General features: G+C 49.9%; 3 protein-coding genes across 6 annotated transcripts; all 3 read right to left on the bottom strand.

Moving 5' to 3' along the window:
- Positions 1-141: 141 nt before the first annotated feature.
- Positions 142-5,592, bottom strand: LOC101784794 (pentatricopeptide repeat-containing protein At1g11290, chloroplastic). 4 transcript variants are annotated; one of them, XR_002676605.1, is made up of 4 exons: positions 2,520-5,590; positions 1,435-2,025; positions 1,052-1,200; positions 142-609 (listed from the first exon to the last, which is right to left on the bottom strand). XR_002676605.1 is itself a non-coding variant. In XM_004958388.3 (2 exons), exons 1-2 carry the CDS (start codon positions 5,059-5,061, stop codon positions 3,200-3,202), a joined length of 1,530 nt encoding a protein of 509 aa, XP_004958445.1. In that variant the 5' UTR covers positions 5,062-5,592; the 3' UTR covers positions 3,071-3,199. The 4 variants fall into 4 exon arrangements, 1 of the variants encoding a protein (XP_004958445.1); XR_002676606.1 differs by having other exon boundaries at positions 1,435-1,980; XR_002676607.1 differs by having other exon boundaries at positions 1,435-1,803.
- Positions 5,593-8,581: 2,989 nt separating this feature from the next.
- LOC101784390 (cytochrome P450 709B2) lies at positions 8,582-10,836 on the bottom strand. The gene is made up of 5 exons (XM_004958387.4): positions 10,547-10,836; positions 10,206-10,429; positions 9,814-10,073; positions 9,330-9,708; positions 8,582-9,232 (listed from the first exon to the last, which is right to left on the bottom strand). The coding sequence occupies exons 1-5, from the start codon at positions 10,818-10,820 to the stop codon at positions 8,798-8,800; spliced, it is 1,572 nt and encodes a 523-aa protein (XP_004958444.1). The 5' UTR covers positions 10,821-10,836; the 3' UTR covers positions 8,582-8,797.
- A 5,150-nt stretch (positions 10,837-15,986) lies between these two features.
- LOC101783984 (cytochrome P450 709B2) lies at positions 15,987-18,028 on the bottom strand. Its single transcript, XM_004958386.2, has 3 exons — positions 17,615-18,028; positions 17,292-17,515; positions 15,987-17,182 (listed from the first exon to the last, which is right to left on the bottom strand). The coding sequence occupies exons 1-3, from the start codon at positions 17,886-17,888 to the stop codon at positions 16,142-16,144; spliced, it is 1,539 nt and encodes a 512-aa protein (XP_004958443.1). The 5' UTR covers positions 17,889-18,028; the 3' UTR covers positions 15,987-16,141.
- Positions 18,029-19,958: the final 1,930 nt, after the last annotated feature.

The raw sequence follows: 19,958 nt of genomic DNA, 5'->3' as shown, positions 1-19,958 counted from the left end.
TCATGCCAGAGTTTGCGAGATAGCAGGAAGACCACCAAGAAATGAGCCCAGTTGTCCAGGAACAAGCGCACACAAAGAGGATCACTACAAGGCGTAAAATAATGCCATACTAATCTGCTCGCCCAGTCAGCAGCGTGAGAGAGGAGTTAAGGATCACATCAGCATAATTTCAAATTACCAGTGTGACATGATGCATAATGTTCTTGAAAACCACGTAATGTATAAACCTTGCTAGACAATTACAATAGTAGAATGGCCTGTGGAGTGTGGACATGTCGGCACCCACCGGCCAGGCGGCCACGCCATTGCCCATTCCAACGCGGCAACGCCCATGAATGATGATGAATGGACCCGGACCACCCCCGACAGGCCGCTATCAAACACCACTGTCCTGCAATGGCAGGCAGTGCCAACGAATCATCAGACCAAACCAAACAAGCACCCAAGCTCGTCTCTTGCAGGCTGCAGCTGCTACACGTTTACTTCTGGGTGATGTAGGCTGATAGCCAAGCGAGCCATGGCCGTGAATTCAGAGAGTCGTCGGTGGCCGGTGGGTGCAGCACGTCGAGAGGGCGTGGGCCGGTACCCCGTTCCCAGGGGCGTCCTTATCTGCCCACATGGAGAGGAGTGCTGATTAAGCTCCAGTACCCAAAGACTTGCATAGATTAGTATAAGCATCTGCCGATTTTTCGTCCTGGCAGCTAATGCCAGACTGACAGGTAGGTTCTAAATCTTGAAGAACGGTATTAATTCTGCTACTTGGGTCTTTGTGAAAGTTTGGGTAGGTAGTTATAACATGTGGAGTTCTCCAGAACAAGGCTCCACATGTGCAGCCTATCATTGCTTACTCCGGTATCTGCAGCCAGCCAGCCAACGGCTACGGGCTACCTGCAGTCTACCACTCAGGCTATAATTTCATTAACTGGACGGTTAGCAACTTGCTCGTTAAGTTTACCTAATTGTGGTTTGCAAGTCTTTGGTGATTACTTTTGATCATGTATAGGCGACTGGTTGTTAATGAAATTCAGATTCTATTGCTGAAGATAGTTACCGTTGCAGGATGGCAGGTGGTCCAAATCACATCACACCGGCCACTGGAGCTTTGATAGAGTCGATGAACAGATGTGACCTGGATCGGATAAGGATGCCCGTTCGCTTTGAGCTTTGCTTTCTTGAAGCTTGCAAGTCAATCTACTCTATCTACACAATAAGGAAATAAACAAGGTAAGAAACCAAAAGACAGGCGTAGTAATCGAAGTCACACAGACTATAGTTATACAGCACAATAGTAGCATCAATCATTAATTTTAAGTGATCTGGACTGAAATTGAAGAAGTATGTCAAGAAATATGGTATGTTGAAATCATACAGAAGCAACTGAAGCATCGGGACTGCAAATATCATAGGAAAATTTTGAAGAAAGTAACTCCCTACCCATAGATTCCAGGAAGCTGAATTGGAAGAAGGCTGTAATAATGTAGGCCACGTTGTTGTACTCAATCCTATGCACAAACTTCAGATAGCAGCAGCTCTCAGTAGGACAAGCAGGGTATCCACTATCTGATGAAGACATGAAGTGAGCCCACTTCTTCGTGTTGGCCCAGAACCTTCATTGATTAACTGCCCTTGTGCATTGCATATGATGCATCATCAGTGAAATCCGGGTGCTTTACTAATTCTACTTTTGGTGCTCTTTCTGCTTTTGACATCCATTGATGGAGACACCATTGTTGTATATGATAGCAACAAGTGAACTGATTCATGAGTAAAGACTGCATTGATATGTGAGGTCCTACTGTCTGCCTGTGCAAATAAGCCCCACGAATCACGTCAAACAATATTTCCACAATCAACAAAAAAAGTCGAACAGAAAAAAAACTGGAAGAATTCAAATTTGATCTCGTAAAATCCACAGTTCTTCTAAATTGCAGAAGCATCCGAGGGTCGTATGTGCGCTGCATTACTTCTATTTCTTCAGAACTGCAGGCAGCACAAAAAGACTTCGGAGCAGTGGATAGTGACCGCCTGCAACAAAGATACAAAACGTAATAACTGCAGCACTTCTGAAATTATCGAAATTATCTTAGTGCATGATTATCAATTTTCTTGGTGGATGGTTGGTCAATCATGAAATGATTGCAGAACATATTCTTGATCATCAATAAAGAAAATCAGAATATATTAAGCCGAATACAGAGCAATGATAAGTTGCAATCCAGAAAAGGAGTTCTTTGATTAAAAAAGAAGGTTAAATGGTGCCGAGAAAAGTGAATACATTCATCATTAAGATCCATATGAAGCATGGTGATAGTCAAACAGAACAAAATGCTGAGCTGTACATTCTGGATATCTTGTCACACCAAAAAGCCCTCTTTAGCTAATTACTAGAAAAAAGGATACAGAATTCAGATTGCAAGCATGGTAAAGAAAAGGAAAAAAAATGTTAAACCCTTCCACATGTAACACCAAGAAAAAAAAGCATAAACGGTAGAATTTAATCAGTAGTTCTGTGCACTCACCTATGCCCACAAATACGAAAATTTCCGCCAGAGAAAACCCTCTGAACAGTGTATTGATGCAGTAGCTGTTGCTCTGGTGCTCTCCCAGTCTCCCTCCCAGGCTTATCACTAATTCTCAAGTAGCTAGAGCTGTCCTTTATATCAGCAGTTTTACACTTGACCTCGCCTTATGTATCCAGGGTATGGTATTAAGCGACCATGCACATTTTTGAAAGTTCTGTATGTTACCATTGAAAATGGCAGTCACGGAATTTTGGATTTCCTATCTACTTGTTTGTTCCATGCTCTTTTTTTTTCCCTTCAAAATACACATGAATATGTATGAGGAACCACAAGCTGATGGTCAAATCAAGCTATTTCCTGTTCTCTTCTTCAAGTTCCTCTCTCCTATCATAGTTCTTATCCTAGTCACATCAGACCACATTCCAGCATTCGCATAGATGTTAGACAGCAGAATGTGATAACCAGGATCGCTGGGGTTTTGTTCAAATATTCTTTCTGCAACAAGCTCAGCAACGTCCATTCTATTATGCTCTCTGCACGCTGACAATAGACACCCAAGAACATCGATTTCTGGCACTTCTTGTAAATTTGTAATAAAACTCCAAGCATCATCAAGCTTCCCAGATCTGCTATAAAGGTCAACAATGCATGAATAGTGCTCCTTATCTGGAGAGATGTTATAGTCCTGCAACATGGAATCGTAGAAGCACAAGCCCTTATCAATAAGGCCTGCATGGCTACAACATGATAACAGAGCTACAAAAGTCACTTTATCTGGAAAAATTCTATCTCTCTTCATTAGGTCAAAAAGAATGAATGCTTGATCGTCATGACCATGCTTTCCAAGAGAAGACATCAGAGTGTTGTATGTAATGGTATTGCGCTCTGTCATTATTAGAAATATCCTGCTGGCTATTTCTAGGCAACCACACTTGCAGTACATATCTATAAGTGCATTACTAACTGAGCAAACTGAACTTATGTTATGCCTGATGGCATAAGCATGTAGTTCCTTACCCTGAATGAGCCAGGAGTGTCGATTGCATAGCGGAAGAACTGAAACAACAGTCACATGATCAGGTCTAAGTCCCACTTTCTGCAGTTCCCTTAATGCATGTAATGCAGACTCATAATCCACATTCACAGCATATCCTCCAACCATTGAATTCCAAATGACTAAATCTTTCTTAGGCGTGAACTCAAATACAGTTTCTGCTTCCCCGATGAGTCCTTGTTTACTGTAGAAGTCAATGAATGCACTCACCAGAAACTCACTGCGATCGAGTCCATTTCTTACAGAGAAGCAATGAATTGCTTTTCCATACCTGGATAACTTCAGCTCTGAAAGACTAGGAAGTATGGTTGCCAGAGTAGTCGAATTAGGTTTTACTCCTGAAGAAACCATTTCAGTAAACAATTTGACACTTGAGCAATACATTCCATTTTGTGAATGCCCCGCGATTATGGTGCTCCAAGATACTACATCCTTGCAATCAATAGACCAAAACAGAGAAGCTGCCATATCCAGATAAGCACATTTGCAGTACATATCAACTAAAGCATTAGAAACACGGGTATCATCACCGACTCCACATCTTACTGCACATCCCTGCAATGCCATTCCAGTCCTCAGCTCTTTCACTCTACCACATGCTGGAATAACAGTGGCGAAAATCACAGAATCAGGCAGGAACCCTTCTGACCTCATGCGATTGAACAGATTCATCACCTCGAACCAGTCCCCTTCATGCACGGCCCCTCCAATAATCGCAGTCCATGCAGCCAAGTCCCTTACTCCCATGCTCTCAAACACACTCCTCGCTTCACCCAAGCACCCACACTTGGCAAACATGTCCACGAGCGCACACTGCACAAACACATTGGGCACCACACTGCCACCGGCAATTTCTATCTCAATGTTCTCTCGGACCCTTCTCCCCTGCTCAATCGCTCCAAGCACCGCGCACGCTTTTAGAACAGGCGGGTACGTGAAACGGTCAGCAGCGACCAAGCCGTCACTGACCATGTCCCAGTAGCGCTCCAGCGCTTCCGAGAACCTGCCGGCGTCAACGAGGGCCTTGATCACCGCGTTCCACGCGAAGGAGTTCCTCCTAGGCATTCCGTCGAACACGCGTAGCGCGTGCCCGAGCCCTGCGTCCCCGAGCCTGGCGTACGCGCGCACCAGCTGCGCGGCGAGGACGGTGCTGCGACGGTACCCGCGGACCAGCAGGGCAGCGTGCAGTCTCCGCACCTCCGCGAGCACGGGGCCCGACTGCAGCCGGAGGAGGAGCGAGTCGTGCGAGACGGCGGCCTCGCGAGGGCCGCAGCTGCTGTGGCTGTGACAGCCGTGGCGAGGAGGAGTAGCTGGGGAGGCAAGAGGCGGGCGACGCAGCCTCAAGTTGATCCTCCTCTTCACGGCGGAGTAGAGCGTACGCATCCCGTGCGGACGAGCCGCCGGCGCCAGCGCCGGCGCGGGGCTTCGGTGTAAGGCGGTGAGTTGTTTGGAGCGGGGAAAGCGAAACGAACGGCCATGGCCCATGGGCCATGGCAGTTGAAACTTATGCGAAGGCCATAAATTGGGCAGGACAGAGAAGATATGGGGGCCTGCGGGAAGAGGTCAGGAGGAGGAGCGGAGCGAACCACGGGAGGTGCTCAACCTTGCAATTTGCAAAGGCCCTCGGCTATGACGTTTCAGCGATAGAGTAGAGACCAGCAGATGTAGCATCTTCACAATCTCAGACCCGTCACCGCTGGAGTTCGACATGATCGGCCTGGGTGCGAGCCCTGTCGCGCGGGCCTCTGCCCTCTGCCGTCCGGTGAGATGGAGCTACGTCCTGCAGGAGCCAGGAGGCCAGGAGCGCACGAGTGAATTGGCGCCTTGGTAGGGAGGATGCATGGGGCGCTAGCGCTCCGCGCTCCCGGCACGGCCGGAGGACGGCGGCGGACGTCGCCGGACGGGAGGGAGGAGGGCCCAATCCAAATTAGGGGGCAATATGAAAATATATAGGGGCATGTTGCAAATATTCGGATCGCGATCAATAATCGCGATCCAAATTAGGGGTCTGTATGCAAAATTTTGGGGGTACTTCATAAATATTCGGATTGCGATTAATAGTCGCGATCCAAATTAGGGGGCTATTAGAAAATATTCAGGGGCGTTTTTAGAAATTCCCGGATCGCGACCCAATCCTCACGCCGCGCCTCGCCGGAGCGCCGCCGGACGCCGGGAGTCCCCTGGGATAAGCAACCTCTTCCTCCTCCCGCCGGCACCGCAGCCAGCCGCGCCCAGCTCGCGTGGACCAAGGCTGGCCGGAGCCCCAAGGCGCGGTTTGTTCTGCCGTTCCGGACGGCAACAAACGCCGCCTCTGCTCGCGGCTCGCCGGAGCGGCACCTCCGTCGCTTCCAAACTGTCGTGGACCCTATGCAGCTTCGCAAAAGTGAAGTAAGACACTGCCAGTTCGCTCGTCGTTTTCTGAATGGACCGGTTCTAAAGATGTGCAGACTGCAGAGTCATTTGACGCCTGGCGCCTGACTGAATGCTTGGTTGGTTTCCTTTTCAGGCAACCTCTCTGGCTATGGAAGTATGGACCACCCGTGCACGAAGATGGTTGTGGTTGTGGATACCCAAAAGCTCGTTAGAATTTTTTTCCCCCAAACGATTAGCTTGCCAATTGCTGCTGACTGCTATGTCCATCACCAGCTGCCGAGTAATATGGATGGGTATGTAACTCAAACAGTAGAGCTCAGATTACCAAGTTTTTCATGTGCAATTGCGAGCTTGCTGCTGCTGCCCCAAGGCCTCCATCCTTAAATTGGGTTCAGATGCAACTTTGGCCTGCACTATTAGATAACATGCTCATTTTCAAGCTTATCCTGTGAGCAACATCTGCAAAGACATGGCTCAGAACATACAAAGGCATTTAGCAATGTGCAAATTAAATTATACACTATGGACCATGGGATAAAGGTTTCAGAGATGTATGAGGAGATCAGTACTGATGCACTTCTTTCTTGCACAACTGATTGGCCTCCATAAGATGCTGTACTTGGCTGGGTGCAGTGACAAACACATATTCATCTCAGAATACTCTCCTGGTGACTCCATCTCTAGGAGTGGCACATTGTATGTTGATTGGGTGTTACTAGTACCTATGATCTGCACTACCAGCAACATAACAAATAGTTCCCAAATGGTGCTTTGGCACACTGGACAAACTTAGAGCTACAATTTCTGAGGATTCGCAGATTCATTTGATTTTCTTTGGGTTGACTGAACTCTCTAATCATGAATATACTGAGAATATACAGCACAATAGGTTGATGTTTGGCATTTCAGCTGCAGTACCAGCAAGCAATCGATAGTATGGCTTCATTCAGACCCTTGCGATTTTTCAAGGCCTCTGCACATTTCTTTTTTTCGAAACATTGGCAGGAGCACTGCCTTTCATTTAAGATGGGTAGAGAGTTTTGACGTGAATTACATAACGATTACATATTGAAAATGAAATCTCATATGACACTAAGAAAACATGGAAAGCTCAGGATACTAAGCCGCAAGAATTTCTTCTCGTAGTAACGGATGACCGCACGCCCTTCTTCTCGTAGTAACATCAATCTGAATCAATCCAAATACTTGATCCGGCCTCAACGTCAAGTGTTGAAAGATCCTTCTGTTTCGTTCTTTCCAAATATGCCAGGTAGTGTACATGAGAAAGGCGGCCACCGATCTTCTTTGTCTTCCATTCAAAGCTGCCAAGGTTTCTTTCCACCATTGTTTGATATCCGAAACATTGCCTGAGATGATCAGAGCTGAGCAGCCCATCCAGTTAGAGACAAGGTGCCAAACTTCTTTCGCATAGCAGCAGTTCACTGAAATGTGTAATGCCGTTTCATCATGCTGATCAAATAGAGCACAAGTTTGGGAGCAAGGCCAATGTCTTAGCAACATTTAATCTGCCGTCAGTATCTTTCTCTGTATAAGCAACCAAGCAAAAAATTTGATTTTTTCTTCAGCATGAGCCTTCCAGATCACCTTAGCCTGCAGATTTGAGTAGGTTCCTTGTAACTGTGCTTCATACGCTGACCTGGAGGTATATTCACCATTGGCTGTCCATTTCCACCGAATGCAATCCGGCTGACTGGTTAACTGAATGTTTTGCACCATATCCCACAGAACCACGAACTCTGCCATTTCTTCAGTCGTTGTCATGCGCCAAAGTCCCCTTGTCCAGTTCTGGTTAGTAAGATCTTCCTTCACTGTTCTTTGATTCCTCCATGCCAACTTGTAAAGGTTTGGAGCAATATCCATTGGAGCCTTCCCGTCTAGCCAGCTGCTTTGCCAGAAAGTTGCAGTGTTTCCATCCCCAACCGTTACACTGGGCCTCTGCACATTTCAACACAACGTACTCATAGTATGTGATATGATTTCTCCATACTCTTGAGTCTCTGACCACCTTGCCGGTTCATCTTCATCAGTCTACACCGCACAAATCATTCTCACCTGATCGAAATTTTATCTCGAGCTAGTTCTTCACGGTTTCAAGTTGGGAATCACTTAGCCACTGTGTGGTCTGCTCTGACCTCTCTGAGTCTCTGACCACCCTGCAGCTGCAGGTGCTTAGCCTTTGCAAATGCTCCGGCTCTGCAACATTCCACCGAGCAGCTTCCGCGGCGTCCTGGAAGCCTCCATCGGAGACCTAGCGGATCTGGCATGTCTCGTCTCAGTCTCTCAGACTAGTCACCACTGGAGCTAGCCATGACCGCACGGCGCGAGCCCAGTCGCGCGGGGAATGGCGGCGCGGGCCTCTGCCTTCCGGCGTCCGGCCAGATCCCGTAGGAGGCCATGGGCGCATGAGGCTAGGTTTTGGGAGGGTGAATTGGTGTCATGGCGGGTTGAATGGGCGGGGCTCTGGCGCTTCGCGCTCCCGGCGCAGCCGGAGGACGGCAATTGGTGTCCGGCCGCTGCATTGCTCCCCAGCCCGTTCCTTCACTGGAGCTCGGAGCTCCAAACTGCCGTGGATCCTATACAGCATCGCAGAAGTGAAGCAAGACGCTGCCAGTTCGCCCACGCATCGTTTTCTCTGAATCGACCGGATATGAAAAATCTGCACAATCCTTGACTGATATCAGTACTAGATATACCTAGTACTAGATATCAGTACATTTTAAAATGGGCAAACCTAGCGATGTGTTTATTCATGGCAAACTACAACTTTTTATGGGATGACAAACTACTTATACTATTGTACAGCACTGTTCGGCGGTGACAGAGTTGACTACGCATCGGCCCTTGTGACGATCATGGGGAGCCCGTGCTTGGGGCGCAGCGTTATGACGTCTGTCGGCGCGTGCACGTACTCCGGCGAGAGCGTCAGCATGAACCGCTGCAGGATGGCGGCGACCACGGCCCTCACCTCGACCATCGCGAAGTTCTGCCCGATGCACGACCTCGGCCCGCTGGAGAAGGCCAGCAGCGCGCTCAGGTTCTTGGGCGCCGTCTTGGTGACGCCGCCGTCGAACCGCAGCGGGTTGAACTCGCCGGCGTCGTCGCCCCACACCTCCTTGTCCCGGTGCATCGTCGCGATCGGCAGCGTCAGGATCGCGTCCCCGGGCACCACGATGCCGCCCAGCTCCACCGCCGTCCTCGTCCTCCGCCGGATGAGCGGCACCGGGCTGTACAGCCTCAGCGTCTCCAGAACGAACAGGTTCATCTGCGGGCACGAGACATTTTTGCAACTCGTAAGAATTCATCAATGGCACGAACAAGACGATGAAACGTAGGCAATAATGGCATGGCGTGAGGCTCACCAGCTTGAGCTTGTTGAGCATGTCGTGCGTTGGCGCCCGGTCTTTGTCGCCGCCGCACTCCCTCCGCACCTCCTCCCGGACCTTGTCCTGCCACTCCGGGTGCGTGCTGAGAAGGAACAAAACCCAGGTGAGCAGGTGCGAGGTGGTCTCCTGCCCCGCGAAGAAGAAGGTCTTGCACTCGTCGATGATCTCGTCCATGCTCAGGAGCTGGTCGCCGCCGTGCTCCGGCGCGCAGGCCTCCAGCATGAGCCCGAGCAGGTCGTTGCCGTATCCTGCCTTGTCCTTAGCGGCGAGCCTGTTCCTGATGATCTTCGTGAGCGTGGCCCTCACCTCCCTGTCGAGTTTCCACACCCTCCGGTTCTTCTCAGTTGGGAGATACCTGAAAACGCATCCACAGATTCAGAAATGTTGTTTTTTCTTTCCTCTCGAAACAGGATTTTGGGTTCAATATGTGCAATTGCGCTCGTCTCTGCTATGCTATTACCTGAACCCTGGAATTTGGACACTGAAAAGTGTCGAGAAGGTGATGAACTGCAGCTCCTTGAGTGCCTGGAACACCTGCTTCCCTTCCTTGTAGCTGCTCCCGAAGGCCGTGTGAGAGATCACGTCCGCAGTCAGCTCCTCGAACTCGTCGCTCAGCTCGATCGTCACCTGTTGACACCCCTTCTCCCGCTGACTCGCCAGCTGCGCCTCCCATCGGGTCACCATCGACCGGGCGCAATCCGCCATCGTCGCTGTCATCATCTGGTTTCAAAAAGGCTTTAGAAGTTAGCACACAGAGAAGCGACAAACCAGGCACGCTACGTGCCTGCCTGGGAAAGCAGGAGCACGTGGAGATACTTGGGTGCCCTTGCTGCCACGCCACGGCGTTGATACCTTGAGCTTGTCCATGTTGAAGGCCGGGTGCACGACCTTCTTGTGGCGCTGCCAGTCGTCGCCGTTGGCCAGCACGAGCCCCTCGCCGAGGAGCCGGAGCAGGTTCGCGTTCATCCGGTTCTTGGGGAACAGCCCCGTCCGGTCCGCGAGCACCTGCTTGGCCATGGCGTAGTCGGCCACGCAGATGTCGGGCGTGGAGCCGAACCAGTACAAGAACACGCGCCCTGCCGTGCCATGCACGGCTAACAAATTTCAGAACAACGGAATGCACAAAACAAGCAGGAGCTCCGAACGAATGTTGCTGCTATCCCTGAAAAAAAAGAAATTCGTGTGTTACCGACCGTAGAGGGGGATCCATTCCCGGAACTGCGGCTGCGCGATGGGGGTGAAGTCGTGGTCGGCGACGTCGAGCTTCACGCCGGCGCCCGCGGCGCGGAGCCGCCTGATATCGCTGAGGTTGCCGTCGAAGAAGCTGTACCCGGGCCCGCGCACGCCCTGCGCCCGGAGCCGCCGCGCCACCGCGCGCGGCCGCCACACGAGCCGCACCAGCGCGTCGAACACACACGACGCCAGCGCGGCCGCGGCCGCTGCCGACAGCAGCCACCCGTACCCCATCGTGTGTCTGTGGTGTGATTTGCGAATGGGAAGGGGACAGCCGAGATGAGGGACCATTTATTCGAGCGGCTTTGGCCGGTGCGTTCGTGTGGGATTACGCCATGTGCCACTGCTGATCCGGTCGTGGGGACAGGTGACAAACTGAACTGCGACGCACAAGGAGGTGACGGAAGTGAACACGTAGCGGGTGATCGAGAAGCCGTGGCGTGCTCGTACACTATTTTAGGCATGGGCACGGCACGGACGAGCGGATCCATCTTTGACAAGTAGAGTAGCAGTGAATATAAACTGATCAACATTTGACTTGTTTCAAAGAAAAATGGAGGACCTTTCGTACATGCACTAGAAACCTGGCGCGGCCATTATTAGGTTTAGCCAGTGTTTTCTTGTTACGACAAGGTTGCTGATGTAAGTACCAGGAGGAACCTCTGGATTGTCGATCAAAGATATGCATTCAGTGTTCACGTCGAAACTCCGTTGTTACATATCAGGAGTTGATCTAAATTTGGAGACATAGGCGTTTATATTAGTAGAACTTGGTCAAAGGATTCATATGAACCTGCGCGATGAATGGAGCAGAGGCATGCGTGTTTATCTAAAAGAAAATTAAAGTTTACCTTTATTGGACATGTACTGATGTACATGAAAGGTGTATGTGAATAAGATATAATTCATTGAAAAGAATATTTGGTGTGAAATTGGCGTGGAGTCATCAGGAAAAGGATCTAATTTGTAATGGAAGAAAAGGAGTTGCTTTTGCTTCGAGGGTATGCCGTCAATGTTGGTTGCAGAGCATGGCATTAGTTCTGATTTTTGCAATAACATCTTGGTTATAGGTTGTTGAAGAGATTAGTTCTGTTTTTTGCACTAACATCTTGGTTATAGGTTGTTGAAGAGAGAGAGAGAGTTGCCACTTATTGCCTTCAGATCGTCCTTTGTGTTGCTGTAGGCTTATGCCTATCACCATGATACATAGTGATCTTCATTTTGTGCAATAATGCAGTTGCTCCTGCAGAAAGAGAAAACACGGAGCAAGTACATGTAAATGGAAGGGAAAACTTCCAAATCCGGCAATCTTTAACTCACTCTACAATGTTAATTGTAAAGTAGCTATTTTAGTATATATTTTAGTATATATAGCGTAGAATACTCTAGAACTATATATATTTTAGTATGGTGGAAATATAAGAAACTAGATAAGAATGAAGAGTGTTCTAGAGTTAGGATATTTTGTATGGAAGAGTGGGAAAACTGTCACATGGCAACACCACAATGATCATGAACACCTATAAATAGAAGTGCTCCCCTCCCTCCTAGCCATACCATGGCATAAGAGGTCTCAAGTAGGAGATTACAAGGTAGCTATGTAGTGTAATGGTGTCATGGTAGGATAGTCACACAAAGAGTGTGCAGGTGAGTCTTGTATCAAATTGAGTAGTGAATAAAGATTTAAGTTTCCTTGTAGAGACTTGATCTCCCACATTGGTATCAGTGCGAAGGTCTTCTTGAAGTAGTGTGGGTAAGGGTCTACAAAAGAAGTGGTAGCATACTACTTTGATGCCACTTCTAGGAACGGGGTGTCAAGTTCGGAATGCCAGATACACAAGTCACCAAGACTGTAACATACTTTTGTCAAATAATCTACTAATTCTCTGAATTAATAACCCGAGATATACATATATCAGGACAAAAAGGTCTAGAATACATTCAATTTTGTTCAAAACCAGGGTCTTTGCCATGGCCAAGTCCGTTCTGCTTCAAAAGTTCTTCTAATTCCGCAAGAGTGAGTCCTAAGAAGTCTTTTTTAATCTTAATCAAGACAATCTCTCCGTTTGACCCTACTAGATGATCAACCCTCGCAAGTCCGTGCTCCTCCAGGCACCGATTTGCCAAATCGATATTGGCCTGCAGACGATTACCCACGCGGTACCTCAGAGCTACCACACACACAAGTGGCTCCACTGCTTGATCTTGTCCCATAAATTGTCGCGTAGGGTACCCGGTGGGCTTCCATCTTGGATTCGGCGAGATATCTCATTGAACATGGATTGCAACTGCAACGGCTCACAGAACATAGCCATTGCGCAACCCTCTTGACATCCGCTCCCACGACATCATCATCAACTAACCCTCCTAAAGTATAGAAGATGTTCTCAAGTGCTAATGCTCCTCCTGGTTTGACATCGTCACTGTAGATGAGAATGCCATGGGAACCAACCATGTAATTAAGCAATTAAAATGTGCACTAACCTCTTGCCATAGGAGCAGCTAATGCCAATATCCCGTGCATTCAACAAGTTTGGTACCATGTCATTCTGGAATCTATGCCAGCGACCTCATCCCCTAATCCTCCCCTGTTGTATCTCATCTTCAGTCAACACCTCCTCTCATATCTCGTATCAATAAGTCTACACGAGAAAATACAGATCGGTATCTCATATTAATAAGTCTACACGGTATCTCCCATCATCTTCATTTGTCAACCGGATGATATGGTGACTACTCAGCTTGGTATGAGGATTGAGCAGGGGAGTAACTAGTATATCATGGTGATAACCAATAAAAAATGGTGATATCTTCTTCTTTTGCTGCTTCTTGCGCGGCATGGTAGTGAGGTAAGCATGCAATCATTGGGAGATGTCGCATTCGACGATTGGGATACTTTGGAATATATATGACATAGCATCAGTTAGAACTTGAACACCGTAAAATTACACCGTACCCATGCGTGTAATGAATAACACAATGTAAATGTGCTTACGTTAAAATCCTCATGATAAGGGCAGCAGAGCCCAAGCAGATGGACGATCAGCCTAGTCACAAGACGCGCTGTAACAAACACCATTGAAATATGTGATGCAGTCCACCTTCCTCTATGAAACTAATGCGCACACTACCCGGAAAAAAAAAAGAAACCAATGCTCAAGTTGCCTACCAGCCCATTTTCCCTCTTTGAGCTGGGTCGGCATGCGTTTGGGCCGTATTGGGCTGCACTACGGGCGACCTAACGATGACGACGAAGGTGCCATGCCACGGCAGTACGGCCGGCGACGGCCCACAGGGCGGCACCTGCCCATACCGGCGAGAAAGAGAGGCCTGGCCAGAGTTTTACCTTAGATCTTCTCTCACGTGAGCCACCAGCCTAGCCATAACGCTCACGCGCCGTGGGTTTGCAACGGATTCATCAATCCACAAAATCGCGCCCGAGAACAGGCCTAAAAACAACACTTTTTTTTGGTTTGGAAGAAGGAAGCAACAACTTCGGAGGGTTAAAAATGCGAGTCCCGGTATCACACACTGCGCCATGGAACAATCGAGGCAGCGGTTTGCATCAGATTCAATCAGGATCCATGGGCACGCACATGAATGCTCTCAAAAATGGCATCTTTTATGCGCAAAAAAGCCCAATTGAACTCCTTGCACTTGACCACAACAATCCCACCATGCGCATCTGTGAACTCGAATCCCACCCGGCAACGATCTCCCAACGAGCCTCAAAAAACCCACCAAAACAGGGGGTGGAAAAAGCTCACCTTGCATTGTGGTATGCGAAGACGACACCAAACTTGTTCGCTTGCTTCTTGCCCGGCTGCCCCCTTCCGCAGCCGCCCGCTTAATTGGTCCCAGGACATATAGTTGTAGAACGAGTTGTAGCCCAATAAATATTTTTTTACAAATCTACAGAAACTCAGACTTTTAGAACCTCAACGTTACTTTTCCGGAAATATGGGACAAATAATGTACTTTGAGACTCCAGTGAAAATAAACATCCTATTATTCTGATATGTTTCAGACTTTCAGTTGATAAGGCCGCACTTGGAAGTTGAAGAGAAGTATCCAAAACTCCAAATGCATATGGTTGACGCTGACACCTCTCAGTGGCAATAGCGATTCCTGCTTCCAAAAGGACGATCCAGCGCTTCCAAATGGGTGCGCAAGGAAGGCGCAGGCAAGATCATCACAGACTGTCGCTCATTCAGTTTATGCATGGTATATTGTGCCAAAGTGCTTGCTCTCCGGCTGCGAGCAGGCCTTTATGAACTGTCTGATCTCCAACAACCAGAGCGAGGTATTTCCACAGATCGGGAAGACGGGCACCCCGGCATTGCCGATCGAACTTGACATTGCCTATGCTTTCGATTCCTTGGGAAGTTGGGATGGGATTACCTACTTGAACTACTGCAGCGACTAGGCTTCCCCGCACGTACGATGGGCACTGGCTCACCTCCCGGGCCGATCATATTTATCGCACGCACGGCCGATCGAGCCGCCGAGGCCTACGGCAGGGGGACCCGCTCTCACTGTTTCTAAATATTTGTCCAGCCACTGATCCTCTTGTAACCTTGTTGGAACGAGCAACCGACGAGCGGGGTATTCTGACAAAGCTCAGGCCGGGGGCAACAAAGAAAGGAGAGAGGAGCCTCCGATCCGGACTCTATCCAACTCCTCATCTGATGACTGGAGCGAGACGTCGAGCACCTGCAGAAACGGTAGCGCCGCGACGGACGCCGGGAACCGGGACCGCACCCTGCAGCGCGTTACCCGAGAAGTTTGTCCATCTTGCTGAGCTTGAGAGGGAGAGGCCTCTCCAGGTGGCGTTGTTCGGCAGGAGTTCAACGCGGTGATCTGCACGGGCACAAGTGACGCAGGCAGCATGCTCACTTGTGGCGTGCAGATCACGCTCGAATGTTTGCACATCGTGGTCCTCGTCGCCGGCGAGGCGGCGGACTCCGCGACAAGCGGACAGCGAACTCGCGTCGTCGTCCGTATCGGTAGAGCCGAAGCAGATGGCGACCTCGCCGGCTCGCCGGTAGTGTCCGCGAGGTAATGGAGCTCGCCGGCTAGCAAAGCGTGGGAAGCCACGAGGGAAGACCTGAGGCACTGGACAATGGCCGGCATCGAAGGGCGGCAGCTGGTCTCGAAGTGGCAGGAAGCAGACCGCGTTCTCAGCTATACGCATATCGTTGGTCAAGCACCTCTCAGACCGCGTTATCTCGTGTCTTCCGTTGAATCGGACGATGCTATCGTTGAAGCGGCGGGACGAATATTGCAGGGGCGACGACGTCCGACGCGATCGCCGACGGAGCGTCAAGGTGAATTACTACTCGTTTATTAGTAGTATATAATAATATAATATATAGATAGATTAAGAAAGTTGTGATGGGATGGATCTAATCAGCAGCAAGCAAAATAAATAATTAAATAATACATATGTGTAGTAGTACACCATAGAGAAAAAAAAAAGAAAAAAATAGTCAACAAATACAATACGCTACGTATATGATACACAGCATGCTTGATACTTCTAGTCACTCGTACACCTACAAGTGCTTGAGGATCATTGGTAGCCCGTGCCTGGGCCGCAGCGTGAGCACGTCCATGGGCGCGTGGACATACTTGGGGGACAGCTCGAGGACGAACTTCTGCAGGATCATGGCGACCACGGCCTTGGCCTCGATCATGGCGAAATTCTGCCCAATGCACGACCTCGGCCCGCTGGAGAAAGACAACAATGCATTGGGGTGCTTAGCCGCCCTCGTCACCCCGTTCTCGAACCTCTCGGGCCTGAACTCACCTGCGTCCTCGCCCCAGACATCCTTGTCGCGGTGGATTGTCGCGATTGGGATCGTCAAGATCGCGCCCTCGGGCACCTGGACGCCACCAAGGTCGAGGTCGGAGCCCGCCTTCCGCTGTATCGACGACACCGGACCGTATAGCCGCAGTGTCTCCAGGAGGAACATATTGACCTCCTTCAACTTGTTGAGCGCGTCGCCGGTGGGGACCTCATCGCCGCACTCCCGCCGCACCTCCTCCCGGAGCCTGTCCTGCCACTCCGGGTGCGTGCTCAACAGGAACGTGGCCCAGGTGAGCAGGTGCGAGGTGGTGTCGTGCCCCGCGAAGAAGAAGGTCTTGCACTCGTCGATGATCTCGTCCATGCTCAGGAGCGGGGCCTCGCCGTGCTCCGGCGCGCACGCCTCCAGCATCAGCCCGAGCAGGTCGTTCCCGTACCCTGCGGTGTCCTTGGCGGCGAGACGGCTCTTGATGATGTCCATGAGCATTCCCCTCACCTGCCTGTCCAGCTTCCATGTCGTGAGGTTCTTCTCGGTTGGGAGGTACCTGAACGCCGGGATCTGGACGTCGAACACGGTGGAGAAGGCGAGGAACTGGAGCTCCCTCTGCGCCAGGAAGACTTTCTTCCCCTGGACGTAGCTGCTCCCGAACGCCGTGTGCGAGATCACATCGGCGGTGAGCTCCTCGAACCGCCTGCTCAGCTCGACCTCGACGTCGCCGCCCTTCGCCAGCTGTGCCTGCCACTCGGACATCATCGACTGAGCGCAGTCCGACATGGTCGCCGTCATCATCTGCCGCAATGTCAAATAACATCTGATGAGATAGAGTCCCACACGTACGTCTGACAAGAGAAACTTTTGAGTCCAAATACAGCACGTTAAACACGTGGCGTATTCCTACCTTGAGCTTGTCCATGCTGAATGCCGGGTGCACGACCTTGCGGTGGCGCTTCCAGTCGTCACCGTCGGTGAGGACGAGGCCCTTGCCGAGCAGGCGGGAGATGTGCGGGTTCATGAGGTTCTTGGGGTAGAGCCCGGTGCGGTCGAAGAGCACCTGCTTGACGACGTTCACGTCCGCCACGCACACGTTCGGCCTCGCGCCAGTCCAGTACACGAACGTCCGCCCTGCACACATCATTTGATCATCACCGCGTAAGAACACAGAACGAATGCAACGACGTGATCGATCGATCGAGCTCGAGCAGCAGGACGCCGGTGACGTACCGTAGAGGGAGATCCACTTGCGGAAGTGCGGCTGCACCATGGGGATGAAGTCGTGGTCGCCGACGTCCAGGGTGACGCCGGCGCCCTCGGCGCGGAGCCGCTTGATGTCGCCGAGGTTCCCGGAGAAGAACCTGTATGCCGGCCCGCGCAGGCCCTGCGCGCGGAGCCGCCTGGTGACGGCGTGGGGGCGCCAGACGAGGTGCACCAGCGCGTTGAACGCCCACGACGCCAGCACCGCCGCGACGGCGGCGGCCACCATCCATGCCACACCCATGGCGGCGGTCACTCTCTCTTCAGAGTTCCGAGTTCTTCTAGTAAGTCAGATCGAGTCTGCTCGTACGGAAGAGAAGGAAATCTTGTTGATCGCCTTGGTTTCTTGCTGCTGGGACTTGATCGAGGAGGAGGTCGTGCTTGTTCTTGTGGAATGGTGAGGCTGAAGTGTGGAGGGGGAGGTGGTATTTATACGGCGTGTTTGGCTGGCTGGCCGTCCGTTTGACCTTCGAGTCGCCGAGCTGCTTGGTGGGCACGCGCGGGGGTTGTCGCCTTGTCGGGTGAGATCAGCGGTGACGCATGCGAGTTTTCGTCCAGACCTGCGACAACTTTGGTAGTGGGGAAACTGGCCGCTTGGACGTCCACACCCACCACATGGAGAAGAGAAGCCGCGTCGCGCCTCCGGTTTCTGGAAGATCTAGCAATCTTACGCTGGACCTTGGAATGACGCATGATTAGTTTACTCCAGTCATCACGTTTCAATATCGTTAGTTCGTTACGGCATGTAAGTCGTGCTGACACGTGCAGACAATAATTCAGGTTCACAGCCTATTTATGCTCGAGTTGATAAAAATAACACATGCACGTGCAATCAGCAGTTCTGTTACCAAAACGTCCGAAAGGGGATAAAGGAAGGAAGCTGCTTGCGTACACGTTCACTAATCGAGGCAACAGCACCGGTTCATGGCTGACCTTTTCAAATTGACCTCTACGTGAATCTTTCAAGAATCCATTGCTTGTCAAACAGGGTACTCTCGGCCTTTTGAGCTGATATTGCTTCTAGAAAGGAGGCTGTGAAGCGGGGCACGTGGAGACTAAGGACTGCAGTGCGTGCCAGCCTGCAGCTCCGAACAAGCGTGCAGACGCTGACGTAGGTTCTGATGCCATCGACGATAGGGACATCTGAATCCGAGAGGAGTATCTTCCCTGGGTCGCTTTTGCATTCTAGAAGCCTCAATTACATGGGCATCAAGCCGTCAACTTTATCTTAATACAATGGTACGTTTTTAAGTGCTGACAACATGGGAGTGCATAGAACTTCTAGATTTCAGTCACTGTTTCGTCTTTCGTCTTACCAGTTACCGCAAAATTTAATATCTTAACAATGGTACGTTCTCCGAGGGAGTCAAGAAAATTACCACGTTAATCTAAAAAAGATAAATAATATATAATATTGGATTTTATGAAGATCTAACGGTCTAGACTATCCAAAAAATCCATGTCAAATATGGGTAATAATATACTAAGTTCAGATTAAAAAATACAACCTAATATCTATACAGATTAGGACCAAATCACTTATATATGCCATATATATTAAGCTTTGCGTTATATGTCTAAAAGAATTAATATGGCAAGAACGTGGTACTCAAAAGCCTGCCAAAGTAGCTCATGTCCACGCACAGTTTGCCGTGTGCCATAGTTGCTTTTGCGTATGTGTTGCCCCTTATCCACGGCAGCGACACGCTTTTAAAATTTTCTCAACATTTATTTTTCTTAACATAAAATTTAGTATAGGAAAAATAATTGATTATTTTTCTAAATTAAATAAGATTGTTTTGTGTGTTGCATTCTAAGAATTTTTAATATGTGTTTAGACAATGTCTAGACCCTTCTGAGAATTTTTCAGTTTTTTTCTGGAATTTATTCTCCTTTTCCTAGAGCTAAATCTAATTTTTGGAAGGCTCTAGAATCCTTTTCACGAGCTCCAAGTATTTGATTTGGACTCCTCGTATCCCAATCTATCTCTAGGAATTTTCGTAGAATTTTTGGGATTTTCAGAATATTTTTCGTGGCTTAAATGAATTATCTAGATTTTCTAGATTTTTATTTACACGGGAAATGAATTCTGAAAAAAAGAAGAAATCTTCTCTATCCTATCGGACCGAGCTCGTGGGCCCGACCCACTCCAGCCCGCCAAGCCCATCGGGCTTGCTGTCGCCGTCGCCACCTCGGCGTGCGCGCCTATAAAACCTCCGCCCGCGCTCGCCCTACGCCCCTGCCGTCCACGCTCGCCTGCGCCGCGCTCGCCCCTACTCGCCTCGCGCCGTCGGTTGGCCTGCACCGCATCACC

The sequence above is a fragment of the Setaria italica genome, chromosome II (genome assembly GCF_000263155.2).
Source record: "Setaria italica strain Yugu1 chromosome II, Setaria_italica_v2.0, whole genome shotgun sequence".
Classification (NCBI taxonomy): Eukaryota; Viridiplantae; Streptophyta; class Magnoliopsida; order Poales; family Poaceae; genus Setaria; species Setaria italica.
This window is presented reverse-complemented; position numbering and strand designations above follow the sequence as displayed.

Excerpts from the sequence above, each read along its gene's own strand:
- LOC101784794 (XM_004958388.3), bottom strand. The coding sequence starts at position 5,061 with ATGGGCCATGGCCGTTCGTTTCGCTTTCCCCGCTCCAAACAACTCACC.
- LOC101784390 (XM_004958387.4), bottom strand. The coding sequence starts at position 10,820 with ATGGGGTACGGGTGGCTGCTGTCGGCAGCGGCCGCGGCCGCGCTGGCG. Across the intron at positions 9,709-9,813 it reads GTCCAAATTCCAGGGTTCAG|GTATCTCCCAACTGAGAAGA; the intron begins GTAATAGCATAG and ends ATGCGTTTTCAG. Across the intron at positions 9,233-9,329 it reads TGCTCAACAAGCTCAAGCTG|ATGAACCTGTTCGTTCTGGA; the intron begins GTGAGCCTCACG and ends TCGTGCCCGCAG.
- LOC101783984 (XM_004958386.2), bottom strand. The coding sequence starts at position 17,888 with ATGGGTGTGGCATGGATGGTGGCCGCCGCCGTCGCGGCGGTGCTGGCG. Across the intron at positions 17,516-17,614 it reads CAAGTGGATCTCCCTCTACG|GGCGGACGTTCGTGTACTGG; the intron begins GTACGTCACCGG and ends TGATGTGTGCAG. Across the intron at positions 17,183-17,291 it reads TCAGCATGGACAAGCTCAAG|ATGATGACGGCGACCATGTC; the intron begins GTAGGAATACGC and ends ACATTGCGGCAG.